Here is a 19,586-nt window from a genome sequence, read left to right on the forward strand (position 1 = left end):
ATTCAAGGCTCTTTACTCATCCATAAATCTACTTATCAAGTGCTGCTCCTTGCAATCTGAGGACCGCGTTTCCGTGATGTCACTTAGGGTGTTCTCAGGCTCCTGGCATTGGTTCCCATTGCCTTGCCCTGCCCTTTGGCTGCTGGATTGCAGGGTGAGGGGCACAGCTGATATGGAGCAGATAGTGTTAACATTGGCAGCACCCTGCTCTGCTCATCTCACTTCCAGCCCAGTTTCCTTTAGTGAAGGCTCAATAGAGCAGCGCTGCCTTACAGGGCAGGGACGCCCCATTGCCGCAGCAGGGGGGGGCAGGGCTGTGCTGTTCTGCGTCCTTTTCTTCCTTTTTAAGGAGATATTTTCAGCTCTTAATTGCAGGGTGCGAGCTGAGCCTCAATTACCTTCCAGCTCAGCCCTGGCCTCGTTTAACCTCCTGCTTCTACAACCACACAGCAGCCTGGTGGGGGCTGCACCATAACAGCCATAAAACAGAGCCCTTTTGGGAGCAAAACCCCGTGGGATGGGTGAGATCCGCAGCCGGGCGCAGCATCACAAGCGGCCGCTGGTTGCCCCCTCCTGGTCAGCCACCACCCTGCATGGGATCTGCTCACCCCCTGCCGGCCCCACAACCCGGCTCGTCCCAAATACCGGCACACAAAACAAACCAGGTGCTCGGTTCCTTTTTGCAGGTCTTGCTCAGGTGCTGCTCCAGCTCTGAGCAAAGCATTTATTGCTACAAGCTGCCCATCGTGGTGCTCAATGGGGCCGTTCCTTGCTCTTCTCCATCCTTCCTTTCTTCTGTTCTTTCCTTTTCCCCCATTTTACACAGCTCCTTCAAAATAACCAACAAAGGGGTAAACGGAACCAGGTCACCCAACACTCTGTGTTCCTCTGCTGCCATTTCACTCCTCCCCCTGCTCTGCTCTGATATCTCCCACCTGTGCTGATATCCCCCACCTGTGTCTCTGAGCAATTTCCATCTCCCCCACAGCTCTGCACTGTGCTGACCCCTCTGTGCCCCCCACGTCTGATAGGTCAGAGCTGTGCACAGCCCCAGGTGCAGCCTGATGAGCATCACACCCTCCTGCTGTCCCCACTGCTGCCATTTGGCATCATCCATCCTCATGTCTCCCAGCTCCAGGCAGGGCTTCTACTGGGAGAACTGGGGTGCACTGGAGGTGGCTGAGTCGTGCAGGGAAGGGAAGGTAGGAGGCTGGTGGGGGGGATAATGCTGGTGGGGGTGGTTTGGTTGTTGGATGGAAAATGGAAGGGAAAAGTTCTGTTTTACAGAGAGCAGCTGTGGAGGTGGGTCAGCTCTGTCCCATGGCAGCATGAGTGCCAGCTGGGGCCTTATCCTGATGTCTGGGGGGCTCAGAGCTGAGGAGCCCCAATCTCAGAGCACCCCAAATCAATGAAGCAGAGATGAGGACGTACCTTCCTCCATGGTGCATATATCACAGCCCCTCTGCTCAGCCCCAGGCTCTCTGCACGCCGACCCAGCTCTTCCTTCTGCTCGCTGCTCACCGTCCTATTGCGAGCTGTGAGGACAGAGGGTTTGTCACACATCATCCCTGCCTGCATTTTGTTCCCTTGTTCCCATGGATGTTGAGTGCTGGGAGGGATGTTTGCCAAATGGAGCTTTGAAGTTTCTTAAGTAATGGCTCTGCAGCTTGGAAGGGCAGTGGGGGTCCCTATTGGGGGACTCAATTGGGGAGCTGTAGTGCAGATCTCTATGGGGGTCTCTATTGGGGATCAATTGAAGGACTCAATACTGGGGGATTCAGCTGGAGAGCTGTATCAAAGATCTCTATGGGGGTCCCTATTGGGGAGCCCTGTTGGAGGGCTCTACTGGAAGACTCCCTTGGAGGGATAAATCACAACTTGGCACTCTATGGGTCTATGTGTGGGTCCATCCTGCTCTGCCTGTGCTGGTGCTGCTCTGCACTGGGAGGCAAAGACCAAAAAACCCCATTTGGCTTGAAAAGGCAGATTTCACAACAGTATTGATAGCAAACTTTGTGTGCCTCCTATTCCCGTGGTCCATGTGCAGAGGGAAAACTGCAGGTTGTGGGTTTACCCGGCAGCTCTTTGAGCACAGCTTTATCAGGGATGGGGTTTTCCTACCATAGAGATACAGAGCCGAATACGTCCCCTCCTTCTGCACGTGGTGCTGGATGAGCAGAGCATCCTCGGAGCCCAGCTCCGTCACCGTCCCCAGGGTTCGCTGCGTTTTGGCTTCGAGAGAACAGAGCCGGGGTTGGGAGTGAGAGCGGATCCGAAACGAGTCCCAGCGCTCCTCCCCTTCCCTGAAGGGTTGTGAAATGGTTTGGAAAGCAAAGCTGCCCGTTCCTTGATCTCCCGACCACTGCCCCCATTGCTCACCGTGCTGCAGCAGCGCCGTGCCGTTGGCTCCGAGGCGGATGGAGGTGGAGTTGTTGGAGAGGCAGCGGTCACCCCTGCGGACAGCGGGGATGCTGAGCAACCCCAAAGGGAACGGGATGGGGACAAAGGGATGGGAACAAAGGGACGGGGATAGGGAGCCTCACACCGCCACGTGCTGCGTGATGAGCAGCTCCTCCCCATTGCTGGGCTCAATGTGCAGGTGGCCGTGATCGATGAGCAGCAGCTCCACGAGGTGCTGGGGCAGCTGAGCGGCTCCGGCCACGTATTGCCACGTCCCCAGCAGCTGTGGGAGAGATGCGGGGTGATGGTGGGGGGTCCCTTGCAGCCCCCCCTGCACCCAGACCCTCCTTACCCACGGCAATGATGTATTAACCAGGCTCGGGGGGGCCGTGGATTCCGCCGCAAGGAGCAGAGCGGTGAGGATGAGGATGGAGGATGGTGCCATGGCTGATGGGGGGAGAGGAGCTGCTGGACGGACGGACAGACGGACGCTGCTCCCTCGGCTGTTTGTGCAGCCCCAATGCAGGAGGCTGCGGTGACGCAACGGCATTTTAAGGGGAAAGGGCCCCGGTGGGAGCCAACCCAGCACAGCGCTGTCAGTGGCCGGAGGGGGTGGGTGAGTCAAAGCACTTCCCGCAAGGAAAGATGAAATCTGACCTGGATTTCCCCATTTCAGCCACTGTTGTTGCTCTGCAAGTGTAGAACTGTGATGCTTATTGGGATATGGGAGCTGCCAGCTCTGGGTTTGAGCCATAATGGTGCTGACAGGGCTGTGGGGGCTCATCCTGTGCCTGAGTCCCACCTGGAACCATCAGCTGCACCACTGCTACTCCTACAGGTCTTTGTGTCTGATCTGAACCCAAAGGGTAACCTCATTTATCCTGGTTGTGGCTGTGGGGCTCAGTATCTCCTGTCCTGCTCATGGCCCCCCTTGTGCCCCACATCACCCCACATACCCACCAGCTTGGATGTGGCCGTGCCTTGGGGCTGCTCATGGAAGTGAACCCAGGGGTTGGATCACCACCTCCCTCAGCTGTGGCCCATTTTGCTGAGTGTGAGCCACCCATCCTCAGGGTTTTGTCTGATTTGGGGCAGGGGATGGGGCCCAAAGCCAGCACCTGTGCTGCCCACCCACATCCCATCCCACACGTGGGCACAGTGAAGGTGAATGCACGACAGGTGGGTGTCACACACAGCTTTATTCCAAGTCCACGTGAGAACAGAAAAGCAACAAATCCCTTCTGCGAAGGGCATCGTGAAGTCCTCGTTGGAAGACATAAATCCTCATTGGGGCATCCCATGGTGGAGCGGAGTGCAGGGGGGGATGTGGGCTCACCCCAGCCGTGGCTCTGCAGTGGCCGTGCTGCCTTCACCCATCTCCTCGCCGGCTTCAGGACAGGCATCCTGGGGTGGGGGGAACAGGGCTCATTCCTGCACTGATGCCCCCCATGGGGAGCCCTGTGCCTGCGGGGCTGTACCTTGGGGGAGGTGATGAAAGCCTCCTCCAGCTTGAAGCCGTGGCAGCGCAGTTGGGCTTCGAATTCCTCCAGCTGCTCTTTGGTCACCTCGGCTGTCCGTGCTGTAGGAAAGGGGGGTTGTAAAAGCAGGAAAAAGGGGAAAATGAAAGGGTTTGGGTGTGCAGGGATGGCAGTGTTGCTCACCTGAGAGGCTCAAGCCCACGTGGTTATCCTTGAAGTGCTTCAGGATGAACAGATCCTTGTCGCTGTGGATCAGCTCGGCCATGGACACCTCTTGCCCTTCCTCTGGAAGACAGAGGGGCCACGTTCCCATAAGGAATCAGGGTGGTTTTGGGGGTGGGTGCCAGGAGGGGCTGCAGCTTTACCATGTGCCAGCGTGGAGTTGTGCCGGTAGACATGGATCTTGCTGGTGTTCCTTACCACACATGTTTCATTCCTGGGGGGCAGAGAGGTGAAATGGGGCTCAAATTGCCCCACGTATTCCTAAAGGGTGTGTAACCTTGTGCTGCAGCCTCCTTGCTGGGCTGGCCAGACCACTGCCACCTGTCTGTACCCTGCACACAGCCCAGGGATGGCTTCCATCTGCTGCCCAGGAGCATCCCATCCCATCCCATCCCATCCCATCCCATCCCATCCCATCCCATCCCATCCCATCCCATCCCATCCCTCCTTACAGCCTCATAATCTCCGTCACATTGAACTCATCCTCATTCCTGCCGGGGAAGAGGGTGAAGGTCGCATACTTCAGCTCCTTCATCTCAGCCATGTGTGGGGGGTACTGGGAGGCACCCATGATGTACACCCAGTGCCCCAGCAGCTGCCGGCAGAGCAGAGGGTCAGGTTGGAGATGCATTACAGCCCCCAATGGGTTTGAGGGGCTCCAAGGATGTAACGCAGCACAGCTTACCCTGTTCACTGTTGCATTGTCCATGTCGGCAGGGACCAGAGGGGTACAGGTGGGGGACCCGGTGGTGTGGGCAGGCAGCAGCCCCATGGTGAGGATGAGGAAGGCCAGCATTGCTCACTGTGGGGCTGTGGTGAGGATGCAGCACAGATGGGATGCTGCTGTTTGCTGGTGCTTATATACAGCCCCTTCAGCCCTGTGTGCTTATTGAACTGCCGGGCTGTTTGCTCAGGCATGAAGCAATAGCAGGTGATGGGAATTAAACTGGCAAAAGATCGCGTTCTTCCGGCAGAAAAGGTGAAAAAAGTCGTATTTCACCACCGGGGGCTTTTGTTCTCGGAAAGCACAACTCGTGGGGTGGGTCTGTTTGTGCAAAGCGCTGCGGGGCAGTGAGTGCCATTGAAGGTGTTTGTCCGTGTCCTGCACTGCCTGGGGCAGACAAACACCTCCCTGGCACTGCTGGTGGCACAGTGTGTGTGGGGGCTGTAGGGCTGAGGGCTGTGCTTTGTTCTGCCCAAAGGGGAGGAGGATGAGGGGGTCCTCATGGCAGCACACAGATCCCAATCACAATGGGGTCAGAGGGGATGGTGTGGGGCTGCCAGGGGAGTTCAGGTGGGGTTGGGAAGGAGCACAGCCCTGATACTGGAGCTCAGGGAGCACTGGGACCCCACTCTCAGCCATAGATTTGGGTGGCGCTGTGTGGAGCCCTGGGTTGGACTCAGTGGTCCATGTGGGTCCCTTCCAACTCGTGATGTTCTGTGATCCCATTCTGTGAATCCTCCCGAGAGAGGAGAATTTGGATTTCAAAGTCAGCTTGGAGCCATTGAGGTGTGACCTGCGGTTGTGACCTGTGGTTCACAGCACTGAAAAGGTTCATCTCCCCCTTTCTCCTCTTTTCTCTTTCCCCTTCCCTTCCCTTCCCTTCCCTTCCCTTCCCTTCCCTTCCCTTCCCTTCCCTTCCCTTCCCTTCCCTTCCCTTCCCTTCCCTTCCCTTCCCTTCCCTTCCCTTCCCTTCCCTTCCCCTCCCTTCCCCTTCCCTCACACCGTGTCAGGATGGGGATGAGGATGAAGAATGGGCTCAACCATCGGCGTTGGGGGGGAAATGAAGCAGGAATGAGAAGGAAGGGAAACAACAGCCTGAAGCAGACATAGAACAGCAGCAGGGCTGCGGGGTGAGGATCAGTGAGTGGGATGAGGTGGTTGGGATGGATCCTGCAGGCAGGGAACACACAGAGACACAGCCGAGTTCTTTTTGTTCTTTGTTCTTTTTCTTTCTCTCTTTCTCTCTCTTTTTTTTTTTGTTTTTTTGTTTTTTTTTTCCTCAAAAAAATAAACTCCGCAGTCCTTAGGAGAGGTGAACACCCCAAACAGGCACTGAAGCATTTCCGATACAGTACAGCTCCGGATACATCAATATTATTCCTTATATAGAATTAAAGATTACCGTAATTATCCTCTTTTGAAAAAAAAAACAAAACGAAACAAAACAACAAACAATCCTCCAAATTTACATACAGAGCCTAAATTTCTACACAGCTTAACAAAACACAACCCCTGCGAGCCCGGCTGCGTTGTGATAACAAGGCACGGTGCTTTCAGATGTGGCAGAGGGGCCCGGATAGAAGGGGAGCAGGGCTGGGTGTTATATATGAGCTCAGAGCTGCACGTGTGGCTGTGGGTCAATGCCAGCACAGCTCTGGGGCAGCTGACCCCATAAAGCAACATGGGATGAGCTGCAGCCCCGCTCCCCAAGCAGAGCAGTTGAAGTGCTGGTTTAAAAACAAACAGACAAACAAACTGAACGAACGAGAAGGTAAATCTGCTTGGAAAGTCATAGCCTGAAAGGTGCACGTCGGGTGCGCTCTGAGTTGTTGTGCAGGGTTGGCACCCGTGGCAATGGAAAGATCCCTTTAAAAGGTGTTTCTGTGATTCAGCTGTAGCTCGTGACCTCCTCTCTTCCTACAGAGGTGGTCCCGATGGGCTTTTGATTTTGGGTCTGTGGCAAGCCACTGTAGCACCTTCACAACCTTAAATAAAATCATATATATAAAATAACACACTTTGTTTTAAGAGCACCAGAGATTTCACAGTGAGAGGTAGAAACAAATCAGACGAGCCCATCCTCTCTCTCTATTGTAGCACCAATCTCTTCCCTTCTCCTCCTTCCATTCCCCCCCTTTCAGCTTTGGGACTCTCCCCCACCCCAACACCACGCACACGAGAAGGGACGTTGGTTCGACTTCACTCATGGAAGGAGCAACTTTAGTTTTTTTTTCCTATTTTTTTTTTCTTTTCTTTTTTTTTGCTTTAAATAATATTATATATATATATATATGTATATATATATATATTTGTTTCTTCTAATATTGCACATCAAAATGGTTCCGGTACGCAGAGTGTTGCATTGCAGCTCCATCCAGGAGGCGCCCAGCTCTGCGAGGGAAGCCCTATCAGCTCTGAATTACTTCTCAATGGGAAGAACATTTGGTAACTTGGGAACCAGGTAAGGCAAAAAATAGGGTGGGGGGAGGGTGGGGAAACCACATGCTGGGTGTCGCTTGAGGTTTCTCTCAAGGTTTTCTTTTCTTCTTTGGTTATGGAAAAAGCTTTTTGTGTGTGGAACCACGTGCGACACCTCGTCCCCTGATCCCTTTGCACCGGTCACGTCCCAACCGATACCCGCTTCCCCTACGTCCTTCGTATTCCTCCTTTCAACAACCTGCTGAGTTCAGTAGATCACGGGTTCTTTGAGACCTTGAGCCAAAGGCTAGAGCAAGAGTTGACCCAAAAGACACAGCCCAGCTGTCCTTGCTGCAGAGACCCTGTGTAAAGACATAGGCCAGAAGTGGGGTCAAAGCCTTGGAGCCCGGGTTTGATGGCAGTGTTCAAAGGAAGCACACGGGGCCGACCTCGAGGTGATATTGCTTTCCTGGCTCGGATGGGGGAAGGTTGTAGATGTTGACGATTGGCAGCTGCTGGGTGTCCTGTGTCCGAAAGGAAAAGAGGGTCCGATGCCAGCGTCCATCCTTGATCTGCACAGGGGGGAGGGAAAGACAGACAGAGCTGCTTAGCTGTGGGACAGACCTTAGACTCAGACCATCACTGATGTTGGAAAAGACCTCTGTGAAGTCCAACCACTGACCCATCCCTTCCCACTATGCCCACTGCCGTGTCCCTCACTGCCACATCTACACAGTTCCTGAACACCTCCAGGGATGGGCAGCACACCACTCGCTGGGCAGCCTTTTTTTGGGGGTGGTCACGGAATAAAAAGCACTGGCATAACCTGAGTCCTGCTGTGTGAGCTGGGTGGGTTCAGCCCAGCATTTCTCCCCTCTCTTTGGGCACAACGTACCTTGCAATCATCAGCTGCCACCTCCGGCTTCAGCTGCCCCTCTGCCTCAAACATCTGCCCGTTCCATGCCTTGAAGCGCACGGCTTTCTGCGAAGGCTTCTCAGCAGAGCCCTCCCTCCAGACAGAGGTGTTCAGGCAGTGGATGGTGATGTGCTGCACCACCTCCGAGCTCAGCAGGCGCAGGAAGTTCATCTGGACTCTGCCGACGTCAAAATCCAGCTGTGAAGGTGACAGAGGTGTTAGCAAGGCTGGGAGGGAGAACGGTCCTTCAGTGCAAGTCTGGAGGAGGCTACATGTGGATGTCCAAGCCCAGAACTGGTTCTGGTGTCAGTATGGGCAGACAGCAGGTCCTTTATATTTTGGAATAAACATGCAGGCCTTTAAGCAGGAGGGAAATGATGAGTGTTCTGAACATGTTGTGGGCACTGCAGATGGACCCGGATATTGCTATGGGTATTTTCTGGTATAGGTATTTCCCCAAGAAAAGTCCTGCGGTGTTGTTCACTTTGCTGGACATTTGTGTATTTAAGCTGACCTCAATTTTTCAGGTGGCAGAAAACAAACGGCAAAAGTGACCTGAACATAAATTAACCCAACAAAGCATTTGGGAGCAGCATGTTTGCTAAATTACCGGCCTCTATTAAGGTTATGGGTTAATGAAACACTACTGGAAACACACTGTTCAATCCTGCAAAGAGTCAACACCACCATCTTAGGTGTGTTTTTTAACCTCGTGTGCTCACTGCCACCAGGATGAGCCAAGTGTTGTTACAGTGGTCACTGTCCTGTGCTCCGGCAGAACTCAGCCGTGGGTAAACATTTCATAACGTGTGTATGGGAAATGCTGCAGCAGGATGAGGTGTGTGTACCTTGGAGACGGTGATGGGGCTGAGACACGTCTGCCCACCATTGGTGAAGTTGCAGATGACTTGGATGGTGTCTGAGGAACAGCCCAGATTGGGATCGATCCAGTAGGTACCTGAGGAAATGGAGGGTTAATAAGAACACCCAACCTTTTCTGTGCATAAGCAATGACAAGCTTTGGTTTCTGCACGACTGCCCTCAGCAGTCCATTTGGGGCCACATAAAATGGTCCTAGGGAGGGATACGGCCCTCTTGTACTCAAGGCTTCCTACCATCCTTCATCTTCTGTTCACAGTTCATGAGGTCTCGGCAGATGCGTGCAGGGTTTTCCTTGGTGCCCAGGGGTCTCTTGATGCTCTGAATGAGATTGCTGAGGTAGTGTAGAGTCTTAAAGATCTCCCCTCCATGGTCCAGCATGAGAAGGTCTGGGTGTTGGTAACCCTGGAGGGAAAAGGAGGCACCCAGCTCTGTAAGCATTGAGGATCTGCATAGGGAATTGCTGAAATGCTGGCAAAGTCAAGAGGTTTGGAGCTTCAGAAACAAGGAACGCAGCAGGATCACGTCCTTTAACCTGGTACTCCATAAGAACAGTGGACAAATTGAAGCTCTGCATAGAGAAACTTCAAGCAGACAGAAAGAACAAGCACAGCTGTGACCGTCCCCAGCCTACAGCCTCAGCAGAGACCAGGCAGCTCAACAGAACAACCCCTACCTCTGTCTTGAGCGCCGTGTTGGAGTCAACCAGTGTCCGGAAAGCAGCCCCAAAGCCATCTTGTTGCTAGAGTGGGGCAAAACAGGCTGTGAGAAGCTGAACATGCCCTGATGCAAGCAAATGCTGTTTGCTCTATGGTTGTGATTCAAGCCTTGCTCTGCTAATGCATCTCTTGCTGGACCTGTATGTTTTCAAGGTCCCCGCAGCGCCTACCTCTGCACAACTTATTACTGTCATTAACAAATGAACAGAAAAAAGCAACTTACAAATGAAGCTGGAATTCCTGGCGGTCCCTAGAAATCAAAGCAAAAAAAGGGGCATCAGCTGGAATGATGGGCAGCCACTGCTGCAAAGATATTCATTCATGTCCTTCTGAAACCCTCCCTCCCTTGGGATCCCTTGATGCAGAAGAGTGAGACAGGCAACAATGCTGTCTCTATGAGATATTTGGAGCTGGTTTGGACCAAAGCACAAGAAACACTGCTCCATTCACTCACACATGCATTTTTGCATACGAGGAACGGGGCTAAGCTGTAATTTTCAGTGAGTGAGCAGTCCCTCTGGAGGGTATCGCTGGGGTAATTTTAGCTTGTTTCAATAATGTCTTTGAACTCTTTCCATGTATACGTACCGGAGGGCCAGGCTGTCCTCGTGGGCCTGGAGGACCCTAAAGACAGAAGTGGCATCAGTCAATGAAATGCTTACAGTTTGTATTTCCACTTCTTGTGGTTGTCACCAGAACTGAGTCTGTTCCCTGCTGAAACCCTCCCCATTTCTGTTGTCTTATAACATCCTCTCCCCCACACGCTCCAGAAGCCTGCCCTGTTTCCTCCATCTCCCACCTCTGGGTGCAGCTGGTTCAGTTCTGCTGTGCCCTATGTTCTTTATGCCCTATGTTCCCAGCCCTATCTTCTTTAAGCATCACATTCTCTCTATGAACAGTCACCTCCCCTCCAGCTTCATATTTGCTAGAAGTCACCGTTTTATTTAATTAAGAGATATTAGTCAGAAAAAGTGATTTAAAGACTCACCCTTGGGCCCTGAAGCCCCTGTAGGGAAACAAACAAACAAAGGAAGAAGCTGTCAGAGGATGCTCAGTACTAGAAGGAAATCTCTCATTATGGTAGTGTGCAGGAATGACCCCTGCTCATGCAAACTGGTGCCAAGATGCCACTTTGGCTCTTGTGGTATCAAGGAGCAATATGTACCCAGTGTAGATGTGTGCACCTCACCCACATAGGAAGCCAATACCCAAGAACAGAGGTCCCTCCCAGGCAAGGAGCTCACTTACCATGTCCCCACGGCTGCCTTTGTCCCCCTTCGGTCCCTGTTAAAGCACATGAGATGGCTGTTAGTGACTGCAAGCTGTGCTTGTGGATGCAGCACTGCTCAGAAGCACCTTGCAAGGACCTGGTGGGGCTGGGCTCATCTCCCTGGGTTTCCTCTCTGCCAACTCTGCCTCTTTGTGCTGAGCTCTACGTGACTTCATGCTCATGTTCTTATGAAGCCCTGACCTGAACTGTGCCCAGTTAAATGCATTTATCCAGTGATTTGCTTAGAAAAACTGAAATCACATTCACATCTTCCAGTCTGATCCCATCTATCCGACTCAAAACTTGCGCTTTAATAGAGTTGTTTCTCACTTTTAAGCTAATAATCCCAACCACACATACAGCTCGAGACTAAGCCTTGAGTCTAAGCTGCTCGTCTTAAAGACCATTTTGTTCCTGCCATTACAGAAGGACTTGAGATTTACTCATGCTGGATCTCAAACACTGAGATCTTCTAAAATCCACAGGCAGAAGAAAAGGCAGACACTCACCGGGTTTCCTGTGGGACCCTGAATGCCATGTGGACCAATAATGCCTTCTTTACCCTAGAAAAGACAAGCCATACATCAACCACCACCTGGGGATTGATGGACGCTGCATGTCTTTGCTGCTTTTCAGCAGTATGATCGCAGTGTCTGCTGTGGCTGAAATAAAACAGGTCCACAGACACGAGCCCAGAAACAGAAGGATTTTGGCATAGATGGTGTGATCTGCAGCGGTCCATATAGAGGCAGAAGAGGCCGATGGCAGCACTGTGGCCACAGATTAACTGCAAGGTACTCTTTGAACCAGAGCATTGTGCTCATTATGGGAGTCTGCAGCCTCACAGTAACAGAGGCTGGAGGAAGTAAGAAGATCTTCCCAAACCAAAGATATGGACAAATCACTCACCATGAGGCCAGGTGGACCACGTGGTCCCTGAATGCCTTTGAAACCGGGGTCTCCTGGGGGTCCCTGCAAGCAAAAATGAGATGTCAGAGCCCATTAATAAATGTACCCCATATTGATGCTCTGCCTTACAGCTCTGCTGCCTATGGTATATGGGAATTGGAAGGTACGATTAAAAACATTCTTTTCCCACTCCTGTTTTGCAAGCCCTTTACTTCCCACAGAAAACAGCCTGATTCCCTTTCCCCATCAAAATTATATGAGCCCAAATTTCCAGTCAAGTCTCTCAACTGATGATTAATGTTGGAGAAATGAACTCGTGCAGTGAGTGATGTGGCTTAGTGGGCACAGTGGAGATGGGTTGATGGTTGGAGTTGGTTATTTTAGTGGTCTTTTCCAAGGTTACTGATCCTATGATTCCATGATTGAAATATGTTCAGGTAGGGGGGAGGGTCTATAGGATACCCATCTTCCATCCACAATGTACCCACTTGAATAGAAATAAGCTTCATCAGAGCACACAGGATTATTTATATGAACTTAATAAAGCTGGAATCACAATTGGATTTCAGTAGTTTCTGCAGAGCTACAACCAAACAATTTTCAATAGGTATTGCAGAGTCTGTTCCCAGCAAAGAGGCACTGGGAAGCCACCTGGTCACTGGGTCTCCTCTTACCTTTGGCCCAAAGATGCCAGCGATCCCTGGGAATCCCGTCTCCCCAAAGTCTCCCTGGAAATAACAGCCAAGACAAACACAAGAACAAAGAACAGCAGTAAGTTCACACTGAACCGGTCACTCACACAACTGCACTGCCCTATGAAGGATCATTTCAAACGATGCTTATTGATGCTGTCCAAAGCAGCGTGTGTTCCTACAGCATCACCTCTCATTCTAAACCACAACAACCGTACAAATCCCAGTGCTTTTCCTATATAACACTGCAGGACTTTTGTGTTTTTTTTTCAGTTTCTTAAGGAAAACAAAGTGTTTGCAAGACCATCAGGCTGGGATTAGCATACAGCCTGCAAGGCTGGGAATGAAGGAAAAACACTGTGTAGCACGTCCTTGCATAAACACCCTCGTTTTACCATGTTTAAGATGCACGCCCTGTGATATTTCTGGGTTTCTCAGATATCAAAATGCAAAGTGAGGCAACGTTAAAAAAAAATGGGACAGAAACATAAGCCAGATGATTCATTTACAGTCACAAGGAACACAAGGGATGGAAAAGGCTCCTTTGGCCTCTCAGCTGGACTATGTGACCCACGCTGGATTGAACTTTATGGGATGTTTTACAGTGTCTTGTTCAGCTCAGCTGTAAATGACTCAAGTGATGGGGTTTCCACTGCCTCTGTTACAGGGCTATTCCAGAGTTAATCTACAGCCCTTACTGTTAGGAAGCTTTTTCCTGCCATGACAATGAGAAGCTGCTTGGCAAGAAAGGGCTTGGTTGGACTTGGTGGAGTGTTAGAAACTTTCCAAGCACACAAAGTGATTTAACTGCCCATTTATGGATCCTGGAAAGGAAACATGCTACTAAAAGAAGGACTACGGTCTTTCCTGTGTTATGAGAACCAACCAAACCCTCTTTCTGGAGGAATTCAGGGCAAAAGTGAGAAGTCAGAAAGGCTTTAGAGGAATCTAAATGCCACAGAGTCATCTCTTTTGAGGGGATCTGACTAATACTGATTCAGCACAGCAGGTAACAGTAATACAGGGCAAAGGAACTTGCCACGTGCAGGAACAAGAGGCAAAACAAAGCTGTTGGTGGTTACCTCTCTTTGGCTGCAATACTGCTGTCAAATGCTGGGCAATCCCACCAGCACAATGAAAGAGCACAGAGTTTGGAGCCAGCCCTGGAAACAAGTGTGCTTCTCCCCCAGCTGACTCTCAACCCACCAACCTCAAACCTTCCACATGACGCCTACGATTCCTGGGTGTCCCTATGGAGCTGCAGCCCCTTACGTACCTTTGGGATGGTTTGCAATGAATGGGTGGTTGCCACAACAATATAACATGAGGGTGCTGGGAGCAGTCACTGCTTTGGGGAACACAGGCTGCTTATGGGTCCCTGCCGGGTGCTACTCACCGGTTGGCCTTTGGGTCCTGGATCTCCAGGGCTCCCTGGGAGACCCATTCCTCCCAGTGATCCTCTCTTCCCTGTTTGGCCATTCTGTCCAGGCAATCCTCTTTCACCCTAAAAATAACAGAATTCAAGTAATTCCAAAGGACAGGAGCTAAATATAACAACGTTCGGCTGAAATAGCCATAGATGGAAAGATGGGAAGAAGTGGCGCATCGGGATGAGGAATGTGGTTTCATTATGAGATGCCTCACGTCAGCTGGGTGCAGGATGGGGGGCATGGAAGCAAGGGCAGTGGGTGCCCGGGATGCTTGAGCAGGAGGACAAAGGGCAACCGATCTCCCAAGAGGGTGAGCGTGGCATTAATTACACAAGGGTCTCTCTGGTCACTTCTGCAAACAGCCTGTTATTCTACCCAAGGCAGCTGGAGGGCAGCAAGTGACAGTTTAAGAGAGTGATGTGCTACGGGAGGCATAGTTTAAATCAGACCTGATAAGCCTCTCTAAACCCCACTGGAGTCTTCCTAATTACAGCCAAATGGCTGAATTGATGATGGAATGATTAGATCCTGTGGCCCACCTGGACCAGCGCAGGGAACAGTAAGAAACCCCTCTGTCACTGAAGCAGCTTTTCCCTGCTTCCACCTAAGGCAGTGCCCAACTCATACTGGTTCCAGCAATTCCTGCATGGTAAATACATGATAGAAACAAGCTGCACAATTTTTCTGCACCATTCAGGCTTTGCAAGGCAGCAGCTGAAGGACATCCATGCTTCAATGCCCATTGTGCATCTCCTACAGGCAGCTCCCTTGCAGCTTCTCTAAGCTCACATTTCTTTATCCAGGTTTCTAATGAAAGGACTTCAGGTGTTCACAGTGTGGGTACAGATATTTGTAAGCTCCTGAGCTAAAAGAACTTTGACAAAGAGAGAAAGGCTGCTGGGATGTTCAGCTGGTGTGGACTTAAGTGGATGGATGGGAAGAGAAAGAGCTGCTGAGCCTCCAGCTACGTGAAAGATGGCAGCAGGAACTCAGACTCTGTTAGACCTTGGTGAGTTCAAGCTCTAGATGCACCAGACTTCATTGCTCATAGCAATATCTTGAGTCAGAAACTCACCTTGAATCCTGGTGGTCCCTGTGCCCCAGGCAGTCCTGGTACGCCGGGGTTCCCTCTTTTGCCTGCCATCCCTGTTATGCCTTCTTCCCCATCATCTCCCTGCTCTCCCTAGAAAAGAAACACAGGTGAGGTTATGAAACAAGGCACTCACTCCAGCTCTATTCATCTTCTAGGGGCATGGAGGATTGTCATGATCCTGCCCTTAGCCAGCAAGCATGCATCTGGCCAAGGGAGGACCTGCAGATACGTGCATGCAAGAAGCTGCTTGTCAGACTGGATGCATTGGTTTGTTTACAGACTTCACCATGCAAAGGCGAAGTGAGGTATGAAGAGCAGCACATGATCCACTCTGGGTATATGGAAATTGGGATATCTGCAGCTGGACTACATCCATTTCTCCTACGTTGCCTTTTGGTTTTCCAGATCTTAAATTGCACTTGCTATTAATGCTATGAGGTTACAACTTCAAACTCACCAGCACCCCAGGCAGACCGTCCTTCCCAGGCACTCCATCCACTCCAGGGGCACCCTCCTGGCCCTGCCTTCCCACCACTCCTCGAGGACCAGGTAGCCCAAGAGTGCCCTGAAATCACAAAGATGTCAGTGCTGGAGCTCCTGGACAGTATTTTTTGGGCAGAAAATGTTTTTTTTAACTTACCGGTGAGCCTCTGCTCCCAGCACTGCCTCGTGCTCCTTGCTTCCCTTTTTGACCCTGCAAAGAAAGAAAGATATCTAAAATTGCAGCAGTCCCAGCACTTGGGCGCCTGACTTCAGGGTGTGCTTTTGGATAATGGTTGGAAAGAGTTTTATAAAAAGGAGATTTATAAAGTCAGTTGCTCCAGCACTGGGGAATGAACTGCTATTTGGTTTTATTACAAGTGATTCTTCGTATGTCTTGAGAGTTCTAGGGCAGGAATGAATAGCTAGAAGGCAGGGACCTACATTTCTCCTAATACAGAGCAGATGAGGACAAATAAAGCAGGATGAACTCGAGGGAGGACTCAATGCACTGGGAAACATTAGAACAAGATGCTCAAAACCTGCATCCTATGTCAGTTCATTGAAGCACAGCACAGACCCACGGCACTGGCAAGTCTTCTGCAGGGCACCCGGTGAGGGCTTTTCTTTCCTAAGTAGCTCCCTCTTATTTTGGAGAGTTAATGGAAATGAAAGGGGTATCTTGTGTCTGAAATTTGCAATGCTGCTTTGTGAGTGGAGACGTAAAAGAAATGTAACTCCTGAGGGTTATTAGCTGTAGAATGGATTAATTCCTGTGGAATGAATGGAAAACTCAGCCTCACCACCTTCAATAGGAGTCTCTTAGTCAGGTCACGCATTAAGGCATTTTTAATCTGAAGCACTGCATTTTCTGTACACTGTTTTCACATCCACAGAGGGCCAGGCAGGACAGCTACATGAAATAAATACTCCTGGGGGTGCTTCCTCTGCTACCCATTACACCCAAAGGTAGTTCCAGGTCATCCAGAGCTGGGTAGAGTTCATTAATCTCAGCAGCTGGCACACTCCTGGCCAAGAACACCTACTAAAGACCATCATTTGGCATCATCCCAGTGGGGTCAGATTAAAAATCCTGACATGTGCCATCAGGGAGCAGCAATTTGCTGAATATGGAGGTCACATACTTACATTTTAGCAACTAAAGGCCCTATCTGTAAGAATAATTAGCACGCTGTCATTACAACCAGATGTGGAACTCAGAGTAGGTACCACACCGAGCCTCAAAGGAGCTGTGTGCTCTGTGTTTTCTTGCTCAGTAAGGGCAAGAAGTTAGAAGGACTCTGCCGGGAATGAGAAGAACCACATGGACTCCAAATCTGGGAAGTTTCAAGCCAGAAAAGTTTATGGTTCAAGTGAAGGAACTTGCCTGGCTCAGATCTCCTTAGGGGCAGACAAGCTGTGGCTGTATCAGCACATACAGGGTTATATGAAAGAGACACAGCTATGGCCATGACTAAAGACTTGCCCCAAATTCACCTTCTATGCTGGAGTTGCTATTGTCTTGACCAACTCCAGCTCCATAAAGCCAACCAGCCATTGGGGTCAGACACCTATATACGTACTTGCAGCCCTCCCACTAGTCTCTCCACAGTCTTTCAAGGTACAGTTGGCCAAATCACACATTCTGGGATAAAAACATTCGAGTTCTCTTAACCATTTTCTTCAAACTTAGGATGCTACAAATCCACCCTGCTGAAACCTACCACATCACCTTTGGATCCCTTTGCTCCTGGCTGGCCTGGTGGTCCAGGATCCCCCTATAAAACATAAGCATGAAAAATCTGCTTGAAGTTCTCATCTGGCAATATCTTGCACAAAGCAGAAAGAACAGCATTTTTTTTTGTGCCCTAACAACACTGACCGTATGGAAACAATTCACGAGAACAGCCTGTGCTCAGACAGGCCTCCTGGGGAAAAAAAAGAGAGCAAGGAATTGTCTCCAGAGAGCACTTAGCAGGGTATCAACTGGAGAAGAAGCAGCACGACCCCCTCACTTTGGGTGGTGCTCGTGGTTGGGGAATTGGTTCGTTAAATTCCAGATTGTGCCTGGAAAACCATGCTGAGAAGTGAGGAGGAAGGAGCCTGGTTTGGGAAAGGCCCCGCACAAGCTACGTGCAGAACGAGTGCTCCATACAGTGAGCACATCCCCATGTTGGTACTACCTCTGTTCTGAATGCTGCAGCCCTTTCCTTGGGTTGACCTGGATGTCAGACATCAGGAAGTGACCGATGGAGAAGTGAAACAATTCCCCATCACACATCCCTCCATCCCCCCTCACATCCCTTACTGCAACCCTTCCTACCCTCCTGCATCTGATTTTCACATGCATGTGACACTGGGTAGCTTACAATAAAGCAGCATTTCTTACAGGTAAGCCTTGCTGTCCAGGTTTTCCTCTTTCTCCATCAAGCCCTTCTTGGCCCTTAAATTAAAAAAAAAAACAAGAGAAAGAACATTTGTTTGTCTTTAGGTATTTTTGTGGCAACAATGAACAAACACAGATGGAGCATGCAGGGCAGGGGAAGATAAATATATCTGCATTCTGCTAATACACAAACGTTGAAGCTTATGGGTAGCGAATGTGCTGCTGTGGATATACACTGGAAAGAAGTAGCTCAGAGGAACTGCTGGTCACTGTAAGCAGGAAGGAATATCTTCTAATACACACAGCATCAGTTTAAGAGTTGTAGACTGCTGTCCTACAAGATATGGCAGCAAATGTGCTGCTCTGATGGGTTTAAACTCTTCTGTGTGTTCCTCGAATGGGTTGCTCTGATCAATTAAATTAACAGAGATCTTCCTGTGAAACACTCTGCAGCCACTGGCACATCAGTCTCGAGTTTTGTCCAGCATTACATGACCTATCTTGTATACATCTTCTCCAGGGCATTTCCTTGATAACCACAAACCTCCCCAAAACAATCATTTCTGAATCACATACTGGGAATACGACTCACAGGATAACCAGGGTCTCCGGGCTCCCCTCGATCTCCTCTGTCACCAAAGGGACCCTGCAACAACACAACAAAGGCTTAAGTTAGATGTTATAAATCCTGTTACCCACAGAATCTTGATGCCTTCTGCACGTTGTATGAGTAAGGAAGCCACTCAGCTCATGCCATCCCCTGGCAAAACCCAGGCCAGCATTGATTAAGAAAGGGATTTAACATCTTACTCTGTCTCCGGGTGGTCCTTGTGGGCCTTCCACCTTCCCGTCATCACCTTGTTCTCCCTGTGAATGAAAACGCTGTCATTAATACAGACTATAGCTAATATGGCAAATGTTTCTGTCTAGACCTGATCCAGTTTTCCCATCTCATGGGCTCCTGACTCAAAGTCTGTGTTGATTTCACCAATGTTTCATCCACACGATGTCAAAGTTATCACTATTCATTTGTTTTCACATCCTCTAGCATGTTGGCTGTTCACATTTCTTCCCTGATGTCTTTGGTGGTTGTTTCTGTCCAGCCTGACCATCCTCCCCAAGGAACAAGGTACAAAGAGTTATCCTCAACAATTCCTAAAATGAAGCAAGAAGACCCCACTGCGGGCTTCTCTGATCTTCCCCAGGTGAAAGGGTCCGTCCCTTACACACTCACTGCATGAACATCTCTGCTGATGGATGGGACGGCTCCCAGCAGGAGCCCATAGCCCATGGTTTGGCTGGCAGATAACTGAGCTCTCCCTAAAATATCCACAGAGAGATCCTTCAAGGACATCCACAGACACTGCATTTTAAAATTCAATTGTGTAAGTCACTTGGGGTCACGGTGTCCTGTTTTCTCTGGAGTTTAGCTTAGACATGGCTGTTTCTTTGCTTCCCATAGAAGATAACTACATTCCAGCTCTGTTTTTTGGCTGCTCCCTATCGCTGTGTCTCTGGCACTTTGGCTCCTTGGGACGAACTTGTCTTGCAGCTCCTTTGATGTGCAGCT

The 19,586-nt window shown here is 50.4% G+C and overlaps 3 protein-coding genes across 6 annotated transcripts in view; all 3 read right to left on the minus strand.

The window, feature by feature from the left end:
• Window positions 1-673: 673 nt before the first annotated feature.
• Window positions 674-2,924, minus strand: LOC107321781 (alpha-1-acid glycoprotein-like). The gene is made up of 6 exons (XM_015879093.2): window positions 2,753-2,924; window positions 2,544-2,683; window positions 2,380-2,453; window positions 2,122-2,232; window positions 1,432-1,535; window positions 674-829 (listed from the first exon to the last, which is right to left on the minus strand). Exons 1-6 carry the CDS (start codon window positions 2,843-2,845, stop codon window positions 731-733), a joined length of 621 nt encoding a protein of 206 aa, XP_015734579.1. The 5' UTR covers window positions 2,846-2,924; the 3' UTR covers window positions 674-730.
• Window positions 2,925-3,580: 656 nt separating this feature from the next.
• On the minus strand, window positions 3,581-4,934 carry LOC107321786 (alpha-1-acid glycoprotein 2). The gene is made up of 6 exons (XM_015879104.3): window positions 4,786-4,934; window positions 4,553-4,695; window positions 4,244-4,314; window positions 4,062-4,163; window positions 3,879-3,979; window positions 3,581-3,804 (listed from the first exon to the last, which is right to left on the minus strand). Exons 1-6 carry the CDS (start codon window positions 4,894-4,896, stop codon window positions 3,733-3,735), a joined length of 600 nt encoding a protein of 199 aa, XP_015734590.1. The 5' UTR covers window positions 4,897-4,934; the 3' UTR covers window positions 3,581-3,732.
• Window positions 4,935-7,358: 2,424 nt separating this feature from the next.
• Window positions 7,359-19,586, minus strand: part of LOC107321846 (uncharacterized) — a 110,179-nt gene continuing 97,951 nt past the window's right edge. For all 4 annotated transcript variants that reach the window (XM_085521480.1, XM_085521482.1, XM_085521481.1 and 1 more), the window contains 21 exons: window positions 18,827-18,883; window positions 18,609-18,662; window positions 18,020-18,073; window positions 17,355-17,408; window positions 15,791-15,844; window positions 15,608-15,715; window positions 15,133-15,240; window positions 14,024-14,131; window positions 12,610-12,663; window positions 11,936-11,998; window positions 11,536-11,589; window positions 11,005-11,040; window positions 10,745-10,762; window positions 10,345-10,380; window positions 9,980-10,006; window positions 9,714-9,779; window positions 9,274-9,442; window positions 9,007-9,116; window positions 8,138-8,356; window positions 7,692-7,814; window positions 7,359-7,604 (listed from right to left, as the gene is read on the minus strand). In XM_085521480.1, coding sequence (XP_085377606.1) covers window positions 7,494-7,604; window positions 7,692-7,814; window positions 8,138-8,356; window positions 9,007-9,116; window positions 9,274-9,442; window positions 9,714-9,779; window positions 9,980-10,006; window positions 10,345-10,380; window positions 10,745-10,762; window positions 11,005-11,040; window positions 11,536-11,589; window positions 11,936-11,998; window positions 12,610-12,663; window positions 14,024-14,131; window positions 15,133-15,240; window positions 15,608-15,715; window positions 15,791-15,844; window positions 17,355-17,408; window positions 18,020-18,073; window positions 18,609-18,662; window positions 18,827-18,883 — 1,683 coding nt within the window. In that variant the 3' untranslated portion in view covers window positions 7,359-7,493. The remainder of the gene's footprint in view (window positions 7,605-7,691; window positions 7,815-8,137; window positions 8,357-9,006; window positions 9,117-9,273; window positions 9,443-9,713; window positions 9,780-9,979; window positions 10,007-10,344; window positions 10,381-10,744; window positions 10,763-11,004; window positions 11,041-11,535; window positions 11,590-11,935; window positions 11,999-12,609; window positions 12,664-14,023; window positions 14,132-15,132; window positions 15,241-15,607; window positions 15,716-15,790; window positions 15,845-17,354; window positions 17,409-18,019; window positions 18,074-18,608; window positions 18,663-18,826; window positions 18,884-19,586) is intronic.

The sequence above is a fragment of the Coturnix japonica genome, chromosome 21, assembly GCF_054131305.1.
Source record: "Coturnix japonica strain WE chromosome 21, WE-NBRP24, whole genome shotgun sequence".
Taxonomy (NCBI): Eukaryota; Metazoa; Chordata; class Aves; order Galliformes; family Phasianidae; genus Coturnix; species Coturnix japonica.